The 12,191-nt window shown below is 30.8% G+C and overlaps 1 protein-coding gene across 2 annotated transcripts; it reads right to left on the bottom strand.

Moving 5' to 3' along the window:
• Positions 1 to 5,033: 5,033 nt before the first annotated feature.
• LOC114369135 lies at positions 5,034 to 11,409 on the bottom strand. Of its 2 annotated transcripts, XR_003657555.1 has the most exons (12): positions 11,214 to 11,409; positions 11,042 to 11,082; positions 10,805 to 10,905; positions 10,637 to 10,714; positions 9,569 to 9,648; positions 8,994 to 9,045; positions 8,557 to 8,646; positions 7,172 to 7,240; positions 6,925 to 7,026; positions 6,204 to 6,272; positions 6,036 to 6,092; positions 5,034 to 5,308 (listed from the first exon to the last, which is right to left on the bottom strand). XR_003657555.1 is itself a non-coding variant. In XM_028326321.1 (11 exons), exons 1-11 carry the CDS (start codon positions 11,291 to 11,293, stop codon positions 5,201 to 5,203), a joined length of 825 nt encoding a protein of 274 aa, XP_028182122.1. In that variant the 5' UTR covers positions 11,294 to 11,409; the 3' UTR covers positions 5,046 to 5,200. The 2 variants fall into 2 exon arrangements, 1 of the variants encoding a protein (XP_028182122.1); XM_028326321.1 differs by lacking the exon at positions 6,925 to 7,026 and having other exon boundaries at positions 5,046 to 5,308.
• Positions 11,410 to 12,191: the final 782 nt, after the last annotated feature.

Genomic DNA, 12,191 nt, shown 5'->3' with positions numbered 1-12,191 from the left:
TTGGTGTCAAAAAATAGTCTGATACAGCGATACTTGTATTACATTAAATACGGTTTAGCTTTACCATTGTGTATGCCGACAGGAACAAATTCTAAATTGCCAGTTAAGATGGAGTTTTCAAACAAGCATCTAGAATATTTTTAAAGATAACGTGATTGATTGATTTGCCTTGTGAGAATTGTTAGAAGATAAAAGAAAAGAAAAAAAAATAAATGAGAACAAAATACAAAGTCTCAAACAAAATAAAAGAACAACAATAATAATATAACATTGTAATATAACATATCATACAATAAGTAGAAAGAAAAATAATTTTGATGGATAAGTTTTAAATAGCATAGGTTGAAGCGCACAAACGTTATTTTTTGAGATAAATCGTCCTCCTTGTCCTGTAAGAGAATCTGATTGTGCTCTTCTCTCAAGATATAATAACAACTCGTTGGTTTCGATAGTGTGTAACAAAAGGATCCCCAAGCCTTCTAAACATCAATATTTTATCTCTCAAAAAAAGTAATTTTTTATAAGAACAAGAAAAGAAGAAATTTTAAAAAAAATGCAAAATAGGAATTCTAAAAGTAAAATCCTAAAAATAGGAATTCTAGTTTTAGGTAGCAAATTCTAAAACGAATATTTTATTTTATAAAAACAAAATTAATATAAGTAATATATTTTTATAAATTTTAAATTATAAAACAAATATTTACTAACATTTCCCCACATAATTTAAAATTTTAAAATGTTTTAAAAAAACACAATTTGTGTAGAAACATAAAACAAAGAGCATGTGATATTATATTTCAATATAAGGAACTTTTAGGGGTTGAACCTTATACCTAGTCCTAGTGTTTATGAACTTCAACCTTAGAAAAATGTAAAGACTTAATTGTCTTAAACTACATCTTCTTTAATCGGGCTTTAGTACACAATCCTTATAATATTGGTGTTCGTTTAGGTTGTAATTAGTGGATGTGTATTACACGGTCTTGCGCATGTATCTTGTTTCATGAATGTCACTTAAAGATTAACTCATATTTCACAGGGGCAACCTCATCACCACACTCATTAGGAATCCTCATAGAGTGGTTAGTGACCCCTACCCCTACAATAATTTTCATAGGATTTATTAAGATGTATTCTTTTTTAGACCAAAAAATATACAAACTCTTTAAATTAATACTCGATAAATTAATAAGCTCTCTAAAATAATAAATTTGTCCGATCCCGACTTGGGCCAATGTAAAAAATTGAAAAACTCGATAAAATAATAAGATAATAATTTTTCGTGAGATCCCTTTATAATTTTCGGTATCAAGAAAATTATAAATTAATAATTCATAAAAATTGAAAAAAAATATATTACATTATATTGAACACATTTGTTCCTCTTGTTTACATTTACTGTACTTCAAAAGTTATTATTGATTTCCAATGCATATGAACACATTAGTTACTAATTTACGTTGAGTTCCAAGGTTCGCTTTAACGTAATTCTAAGAGACATAGACTAATTTGCTTTTTTATTTGGTATGTACAATATAATTACTTAAAAACTCTTTAAATTAATAATTATTAATTTATCGATGAATTAATAACTCTCTAAATTAATAAATTTCTCTGGTCCTGACATTATTAATTTATAGAGTTTTAACTGTATGTAAATACATCAACCTTAATATTGTCACAATTTACAATACACCTCGCCGTGACAATGATAAACAAAATAACTCCACAAAATTTTATTTTGGTATATTTTAGTCAACAAGAACTCCATTCATGGGATCATTAATCACACGGAGACGAGTGTCTATTGTTGTGACTAAATAATGAGTTTTAGACTCATTCTCCTTGACAACTCAAGTACTTGTTGGCGCATCAACTCTTTTGTAAGTGAATCCGTAATATTGTTTTTTTGACCTGGATTTTAGGATCACTTTAAGATATTTCAGATACACTTCAATTCATGAACACAAGACTAAGATGAACTCATCTTTCTCAAACTGTAAATTCAGACATAGCAAAATGGATATTAAATTTAGTTCATCATATATAATAATTGCATAACATGAGAACAATTAAAAACATTGAAAGAGTGACATTGATGATAGGGTACCACTAAAATTATATATAAGAAGCAGAAACATTCAGCATATCAGGTGTGATTACATGTGCATAATCACTCTTAAATATTTTTACTTTTTATACTTCAACCAAGAGCAATTAAAATTTTTGGCATACTACTATGTAGCATCCAATGAAAAGAAATTCATCAAATATTGGAACACCATACTAATAATAGAAACATGGTGGAAAAAAACTTTGGTACTACACAAATATATTATAACTTATAAAAAAAATACTAGCAATGATAGACTAACAATGTAACATCACATTAGTCAAACATTAATCTATATCAATATCAATTATAACTCATGTATGTAGCCACAAATAGAGGAGTCATAAGTCTCAAGTAAACTCCAAATGCATTTATATTCAAATTCTTTGCCAATCCTAATTAATAAATAATAATTGTACATCATAGAAATATATATATATTTAAAGGTACATGATACCTTTTTGTGAATCCATGTGGCTTAGTAACACATTAAAAAGAATTAATTTTGTCAATTTTTAAATAAACTATTGTCATGACTTTTAATTTAAAAATAAACTAACTCGAGAGATTCTGATGATATTGTTATGTACAAGTAAACAATTCCACCATCTATAACTCATACTCAATAAACATCAACGTTCAAATATAACTCAACATAGATACTCAAAATACCTTCCTATATTTAAACAAATATAACATGTAAATTTTTATTTTATATATATATATATATATATATATATATATATTAATTTTAAGGAAAAGGTTTTACTCACAAGTAAATCCATGGTAGACGCATTATTAATAGAAAAGAATAAGACAAATTTTTCTCTCTAAGACTCTTAGAAAATAAAATAAAATAAATGAGAAAAACATGCAAAACCTCAAACTAAATAAAAGAACAATAGTAGCAATACAACTTCAAATATGACAAAATATGGGTTAACAATGCAATATAACATACAATAAGTACAAAAAAAAAAAATTTTAAAAGAGAAGTTTTAAATAACCTGGATTAAAGCGCACAAATGTTATCCTTAAAGATAAATACCTCCATTGGTAGGAGAATAAACACCAATTTTTTTCTCTCAAAAAAAATAATTTTTTATAAGAAAAAGAAATTAAAAGAAAATGCAAAATTATTTTTCTATTTGTGTCTATTGGCTAAATAAGAAAAATATATATAGTTATAGATCCCTTTGTGCAAGAGTACAAAACTCAAAGTAAAACTATCAGGCCTATTAAATGTTGTGAACGTTGCGAATCAACTTTGAAAAAAAAAAAACCCTAACAAACACGTAATAAATCAAATCAACTTACTAAAAACAAAATCTTAAAAAATAAGAATTCCAATTGTACGAACGTATTCTAAAACAAATATTTTATTTTATAAAAATAAAATTAATATAAGTAATATATTTTTATAAATTTTAAATTATAAAACAAATATTTACTAACAAGAAATTTATTTGTCCCCAAAAATCTTGATCCCTCTCGTTGATTATATTTTAGTCTAGAAACAAACACAGATAGATTTGCACATGACAAAATTGGAGTCCAATGCAAAATTCTATTATCTAACTAACTGTATCACTGTCTTCGGTGAAAGAGGACTTGTGCATTTAATAAGATGGATGTTTGATTACTTCAGAACATAAGTTTCTTTCGATCAAGTTCTCCAAAGCAAAAGAAGCCAAAGAAATATTTAAATGTACAAAATAAAAGAAAGCTAATTGTGGAATTATCAATGATCAAAGAGATTGTTAAGGCTAGCCACAACATTAACACGGGGCTTCTGTATGCTGTTTCGTAACATAAATTATTGACACTAACATTATTACACCCGAAACGTGAAATTAAGAAAAGGAATTGGACTTGTCATCAAGATCAGAACCCACTTTCAGAATTGATCGCGGGGGAGGTATTGGTTCTTCCTCTTGATCCAGAGAAAATGATTTTTGGAAGGACCTGCTCCACTTCCTCTTCAACTTCTTAGGTGGGGGAATCTCTTCCACGTTCTCACTTATGCTTACAGTTTTCTTTATAGACCGCGTTGGTGCTAAACTTGGCATTGGCAATGTTAATGCAGCATTCTCTCCTTCCATCTTATCAACATTCATGCATGGCTTATTCTTCTCTTCAGCTTGCTGTACAGGAGAAGAAATAGAGTCACCAACGACACCTTCAGTTGCTGGAAGCTTCTTGCCATCATCAACTTCGCATGGTGTCTCTGACTGTACCTCCCTTTTAGCTTTAGAATCAGAACTTCTTACAGCAGTTGAGCTTGAACTATCACGTCTTGAACGCCCTAAAGTCACAGTCTTTGACATTTGCAAAGCCAGAGCTTTTGTGAGGAAATGATAGAGCCTGTAACAGATGCCCATAGGTTGAAGATGGGATTCTCTTTTGTCCATCTGCCAAAAATTACCCACAGATAAATATGTGAAAAGGGTGGAAGAAGAGATTTGATTAATCCCACCGTGAACTAAGAATATAAAAGTTTAAATCAGGAAGTAGATATTGAAATATTTGGTAAGATATTCTTTGCTTTTCTTAGAAGGGATGTTATCCAGAAAGCTTACAGTCTTTATAAAGTTACTATTGAATCTGAAAGTAGAAAGCAAGAATTTAAGAAGGCATTGCTTGATACTGCATCTCCCCCGCTCAGATCATGTTTATTGCGTAGCAAGACCACAATTAAGCGATGCAGTTAATCAGGACTAATTCAAATACAAAAAATTTATATGCTTGTTTTAGTGACTCTTTCCAAATTATTATCAGGGTTGGAGAATAGAATCACTTTGCCCATTCTTCCACGTTTACTATTTTATTAATATTTTATGTTGCAGATTTCCTTTCCCGCATGGTTTCCATTGATCGATACATTATTTTCCAGTTTGCCAGCAAGGAAAGAAACTGATAAAAAAAAAAAAAATCCTCTCCAAATGAATTTCATTCGAACAACAAAACTTACATAGGTTTACACCTATATTTGATTTTATTCAGAGGACAAAGCTCCAGTGACAAACAAATGTGAGAATTTAGCTTAACAAAGGAACAGCTAACTATCATAAACTTAGGTCTCTTCTTTCAAGGAAATAACTGTGATGCTTTTGGTGATATCCGTCCACACAGACGCCAGGTTGCACCAGGATGAAACATAGACTTCTCCAATACCCATATATCACGGACAAGAACCTGGAAATCATAGGAAACTAGCAATCAGGGCATAAGGAAGAAGACCTTTATCAAAAATAAAAAGCAATGCACTGAACTTGAGTAAAGAATTGATTTTAGAGGTCAGAAGGGCGCATCCTTAAAACAGTATGAAGTTCCCTTTGCTAAAGCAGCTTGTCATTTCATAGAAAACGAATAAGTGGCCTACTGTATAATTCATCGCACAGAAAATTGATTCCAAACTGCTCTCCTCTATCCTACCAGTGAGGAAGAACATAAAAGCCAATGATGAAAGAATTCACTATCTTTTCCTAGATGGTTTAATGCATTTTGAAAAGTTGGCAGAAAGAAAAAGGAAATGAATATCCAGGAATGCCACAAGAATGGAATGGAAACAAAGAAATTAAGAGCCTATCTGATTCTCTTATCACTTTTTTGTTTTAAAAACTGTTCTCTAAAATAATTCCACACTACTCGGCAATTAATTTCTCATCCAAGTTCTATTAATGCTTTGAAAATTGTTTCCAAAACAAGTTTTTAAAAAAAACAGAAATAGTTAGGAGATGTTTTCTCATCCTCTTCTATTTTCTTCAAATACTCTGCTTAAGTGCCCAGGAGACAAACTTTTCGAAAACAGAAATATGTTCATGGGACAAATACTTTCAATTGTGTTAAGAGACAAACAAATTTTAAAAAACAAAAAACTGTTTTTGAAAACAATAAATATACAAGCTCCAACTATAATTACCTCCTTGCTTTTATCTCCAGCTACTACAGAACCTTTTGAGTCATATGCTTCAAATTTCTGCAATTAATATAACATTAATTCACTGTTCTGCGTTTTTGAAATTCCTATTACTCATGAAACCATGGCATAAATTTTCTGGGATTCGACTAATTTTAATGTAAAGCATACCTGTTTAGCCAAAATCTCAAGAGTAAGCTGAATAAATGTTTTATTTAGGTCTTTCCGATCAACTCCAATCTGTAATTGAAAAGGTCATCATAAAAATCATTATATTGAAAAGCAAAATACTGATTTCAAAATATGTGCGCACGTCTGTGAGAGAGTGACAGTACAATTCAACATCATATATAATCTGTCATCTGCATAAGGCTAGTAGGTTAAAAGGACGTGCATACTAACAGGACCTGGTTGATTAACACTTCTAGAATTGTCACCGTGCTTGAAGGGCGAAAATATCAGGTTAATACAATAAAAAAATTGTTTATATATTTATTCCCATAAAAGGTCTATGCAGCAGAAACTATGAAAAAGCTACATAATTAAGTTTTTGTTCATGATGCCTACAAGACATAACCAGTAACTTCAGGGAGAAGTCCAGAGAAACCATACAAAGATACCAAGAAACAAAAAGTGATTAAATTCAAAATTTTCACTTGTAAACTGGTCAGAACACCTCCAGCAATACATACTAACAAAGCAATACTTAATCCAATGGGACCAGATTTTGATCAGTGATGCCTCAATGTTAGCAAGTTGATATGTCAGCTCTTTGATGTGACCCAATGCCAGTAGAGGCAGATTTTCTTTCTCTTATTTAAAAAATGTGCTACATTTTGAGTTGTCACATCATCTTGACCAAAATTTAAACACAGTGCAGAAGAATACTAACCAGACGTGCACGCAAAGTTCAAATCTTAACAACAGGCTCAACCATTTCCCAGTATACCCTGCTCCAAGCAGTGTCTCTTTGTTTAATATCATTCTTAAGGGCCTTGGACAAGATAATGAAATAAAAGATCTCATAAACTAAAGTATTAAACTATATTCTCTTTAGAAATTATTGATGCAAAAAATGTACAAAACTGTATCAGAGCTCAGATTCACTAATAAAATCACGTAAAGGAACTGAAGCATACAGAAAACATATTCTCAGTAACTGCTTTCCTTAATGTTCTTTTGTCACCTTTAGCTATTAGAGTGTTTATCTGGGAAAAAGAAAAAGAAAACATCAGCATTAGGGCACAAATGATATATCTCAACTGAAATCAAGGAGGAGAAGAAATTCAGAACAGAACAAACCACATACTACAATGCAAAAGAAAGAAGCTGCCAGGAAATAGTGATGATAAATGGTTGTAGCAGGTGAAAATTCAAAACACATCCAAAGGCCAAACATCAATGTCTTCTGTTCTTTTCTTAATTTCTTCGAGGCATTTCTTTAAATCGATTCTCCTGAACGCTATCTGAAGTGACTATATCACTAAAAAATGGCTTCCCTTCAATTTCTTTCACAATGCACTCTCTTAATCTATTAACTTATAACAATCATGCATCTACATTCTGTCATAGAAAGTGCATGCATCAAATCTCGGTACTCACAAGGTGTGGCAGTGGCGCAGAGCCACAAAATAGATGAAGTAAATTTGTTTCTTAAGAAAGGCATCAAATGCCATTTAGATATCTTCTTTACCACACAGATAATATGTTCAATTACACTGATGGATGACAGATGAGAAAATCAAGTATATAAGGATTTGAAATCATCACAATAGTAACTCAACAACCAAAAGAGACTTCAAGTTTAAATAAAGACTGCATGTTCTGCACAAAGTATTCATCATTCACTTGTATCAAATTACATTAATTTAAAATTGATCCCTGTAGTTTTCAACAAATTAAATTAATTAAAAATTGATCCCTGTAGTTTTCAACAAATTGATGTGAAGTAGACCGATATAATATGGCACTCTTGTTAATTTGGAACTGATCCACATCATCACCTTGTCAGTAGAAATAGTGCAACACCAACAAACATGAGCCCCAGAAGCAAAGATGTTGGCATGCCAGCCAGTTTTGCAAATGTGGCACTATCTTGGCTGACAGAGAAATAATGAAGCACATGGAAGACTGAATTTATTTATTTATATCAATTTGAATTTTGAAAAATATGAGATTAATACTATTGAAGTTGGAACCCGGGGGACCAAAACAGAACTTGTTTGAAGTTAGAGGGACCAAAAGAGTAATTAATGCAATATTTTTTTTCTCTTTTTGATTTCTTTTAGTGCTACTGTAGTACTTTGTAGCTTAAACTCAAAACATGCAATTGATAAAAGATCAGTATCAAATGGAAGAATGAGTTGTAAGACAGAAACAAAATAGCGTAGTTTGATTTATTTAGCTGACACCACCTAGTGGGAAAAGACTTTGTTGGTTGGTTGTAGTTTGATCTTGTGACAATGATTTTTCTTTTTTTAAGAAAAAATCTTAGGAAAGGCTACAGAATACAACAGGTACAAACCTCCTTGTACATATTGGCAGCCTCATTGTAGAACTGATTTTTTGAATAACCCTTTTTTCTTAACTTTGCAATAGCATAGGCACTTTTAAGCTGCAACAGAGCAAAAAACAGCTTCATTAAGGTTATTGATAGAATCCATTAAAAATAAAAGGGTCCAGGTTCAATACTTTCAATGTGATTTTAATTTTCTTTTTCTTTCCTAAAAGAGAATATTTAGGAGAGAAAGGGAAGAATGAACATCAAAGAGAGGAAAGGAATTCCTCCTTAAAAGAAAGCAACAATCAGCTGTAATTCTCCAAGATTGGGGTAAAAGAAAAGAGAGAATGGAAAAGAACAATTTGGATCAACAAAAATTATTACATAATAGTTAGGCCCTGTTCTCTAAATTTGGGGGAATAATGCAAACCAAAATTAAAATAAGTTATATACATCATCAACTCAAGAATTATGTCATTTTTTGTTCTTCTCCAACCACTTCTAGTGAACCATCTGATACATCAAATATCAGAGAAATTATACAAAAGATCATGATACATAATTATAATAGTTTATAAGGAAATGTAATGCTATACAAGGTTTGAAGGCATATCAAATTGGTGAAAGAAAATACCTAGCAAAGATGTAACAAATTCTAGGTTAAATATGTTTTTGTTCCCTCTAAAAATTCCAAAGTTCGGTTTTAGTCCCTCTAATTTTGAAATGCACAACTTTTGGTTCTCAAAGTGATTTAGATAGTGCTAGAGGACCAAAAGTGGTGAATTTCAAAATTAGAGGGGCAAAAAACGAACAAAATAGAGGAACTGAAACTGAACTTCAAAATTTTTAGAGGGACCAAAGACATATTCTACCCAAAATTCTAAATGTTAAAATAAACCCATAAACATAAACATATATATATATATATATATATATATATATATATATATATATATATATGAGAGAGAGAGAGAGAGTATGTTAGCATAAAAAGCCATGTATAAACAATGGAGATTTAAAACCACAGAGATCTAACCTCTTCCAAAATGGGATTTTCTCACGAGGTTCATAGGATTCATAGATAAATCCAGGACTTGATATGGATATTTGTTGTCCCTGCATCAATGATATGTCAGCAAAGCATCAAATTATTACCTGATCTGCAAATTAATGCCTTGCTTGATATTTGTTTCTGTTTTTAATTTTTAAAACTGTTTTGAAATTTGTTTAAGATCAATTTTTTAAAATTAGCTAAATTAAGGCTCAAACATGTTTCTTTTTTGTTCTTTTATCTTTAAAACTAAAAACAGAAATCGAACAATCTCTAAATGATCACAGACAGCCATCATAGATAAATTTTGTTTACATTATCCTTTTAAAAGTATTATAATGACAGAGATTTTGTTAACCAGTAGATAAATGCAAATTCAAATAAGAGGGTAACCTGAAATCCATCTAATCATCAACTCTCTAGGTGACTGTTTTAGAGAATCCACAAATGAGGTGCACGTTCTTACATCTAGCATATACAAGTTGTTAAATGATGGACAGTTCTCATGTGGTCTGCCAATTGAAATGCTAATATGCTTCGAATGTTGCAAAAATATTCTGAATTTATTAATGATAAAAATATTTTTAATGCCTTAACTATAGCCATAAACTGCATGTCTTAGGTTCCACTTATCATCTCATCAAAGAGTAGAAAAAACTCTTAATTTTAAAGAATCCCTTTACCTCAATTGGTATTCTGTTTCATAGAAAGGAAACATGGGATATTAAATCCAGTTATTCAATTCAAATAGTCAAATAAATGGCTATATAGCCCAGCACAAAAGAAGGGCATAAATGAGAGACAGTAACAATTCAATTGAAAACACCAAAACATCAGAGTTTCATAACTAAAGACTTATACCTGAAAGATAAAGGGAGCAGGTACATTACTTCATACAACAAAACTCATCAAGTAAAATTTATAAATCCAATACAATAAGTATACATTGGATACAATGCACAATGCATATAGTATACATCATATACCATGAAGAATAGCAGAAAACGTTCGAGTGTCATAAAAATGAAGAAAAGAAACTTAAGAGAGAGTTACCACTTGTCGCGCTTGTGCTGAGGCTTTGACTTGAGTACTTATCCTCCTATTGTTCATGAAAATGGACAACTCAGCAGCCTAAGAAATGTTAGATAAGAAACATATAGAAAAAGACAAGAAATTTAGGAGTCACTGTCTTCATAAGATAAAACATTCAAGAATATTTACCATTGTAGATCGAAGCGTCAAAGATTTTACACCAGCAAAGGGAAAGCCATCGTGACCCTTTAACAAATGGGGATGGAAGCTCCTGAAATTACCCTCAGAACCTGATCAAGCAAAAAAAAAAAAAGAAGTCTCGAACTGTCAACAAATTGAAGGTCAAAGACCAAACTGAATCATTCACATAAATCCTTTTTGCACACAAATGAAACAACAACAAAAAATGTTAAAAGAGATTATTACCGTTTGATAGAGCAGAGGAATAACTCTTGCAGCAGCCGAGCCTGAAAATTCGAACACACCGAAATTATAAAAAAAAATGCATAATGACATTAATTTAAAGCTGGAAAACAAACGTTTGGCTTCATAAAGAAAATTCATTTTCTGAGAAAGGGAGGAAAGTAGTGTTACTCACAGATACGACGAAGATTCTCCAATCTGAGATGAACGATAGAGTGTGCGAACTAAGTGTAAGCGTTTGAACGGCGTCATCATTTTCAACTTCGATTCAGAAACATTGCAGCTACAGTTATACCTTTTTTATTATCACAGATGAATGATCGATCGATGCTGGATTGAACCACAACACAGGTTTCTGGTTTTTCAAGGGTTTAAGCCTTTACTTAATTTAAAAAAAATAGAAAATTATAATTTAGTAAATTTACTTTGAATGCATTCGAGTGGGCCAACAGAACAGTTATTTTGGGCCTTTACAGTTTGCCCATTCATTCTCAAATTGGGCCTTTACAGGAGGCTCAAATTTCCGTTATTTTGGGCCTGGGCTGTGATTGGATTTTTTTCTTGAGACTTTTGTTTTTTGCATTACCACTTGTTACTAATACACTCATTTTTTATTTATTTTTTCTTCTAAAAAATACTCTTGAGACAATAGTGAACAAGACCACATGAAATATTTATTATTTGCAAATAAATTGTAAAAAAAATAATTCTTAAGCGAATAATTCTGAATAAGTTTTTATAGAAGAAAATATTTATTTTTCATAACATATTTATTTATAAGAATATAAGTTGTTTGATCATTAGAAGAATATATTTGCAATAATGTATAAAATCTGAAGTACGAGTTATCACTATATAGGTGTTCCTTTCCTCTTCTACGTACTAAGGCCGATGTTACTTTCTTTGATTTCTGAAATCACTGTATAACATTTTGTTTTTCTTTCAGAAAATCATGTTAGATTTTATTGTTAAATGAGCCATTCATGTTGCGTTTCTGACCTGTTAATTTTCTTGTCCTGTCTTGACAACTTGTTGGTAGGATATAAATGTTAAAATTGAATGAGTTGAATCTATACATGACATGTAAGGTCCAATTCATTTATTTATTGTTCAAAATTAGTCATGTTGATAGATAGCAGTATGGTGCAAATTA

This window comes from Glycine soja, chromosome 10 (genome assembly GCF_004193775.1).
Source record: "Glycine soja cultivar W05 chromosome 10, ASM419377v2, whole genome shotgun sequence".
Classification (NCBI taxonomy): domain Eukaryota; kingdom Viridiplantae; phylum Streptophyta; class Magnoliopsida; order Fabales; family Fabaceae; genus Glycine; species Glycine soja.
Note: the sequence above shows the minus strand (reverse complement) of the source record. Positions and strands in the feature narration are given on the sequence as shown.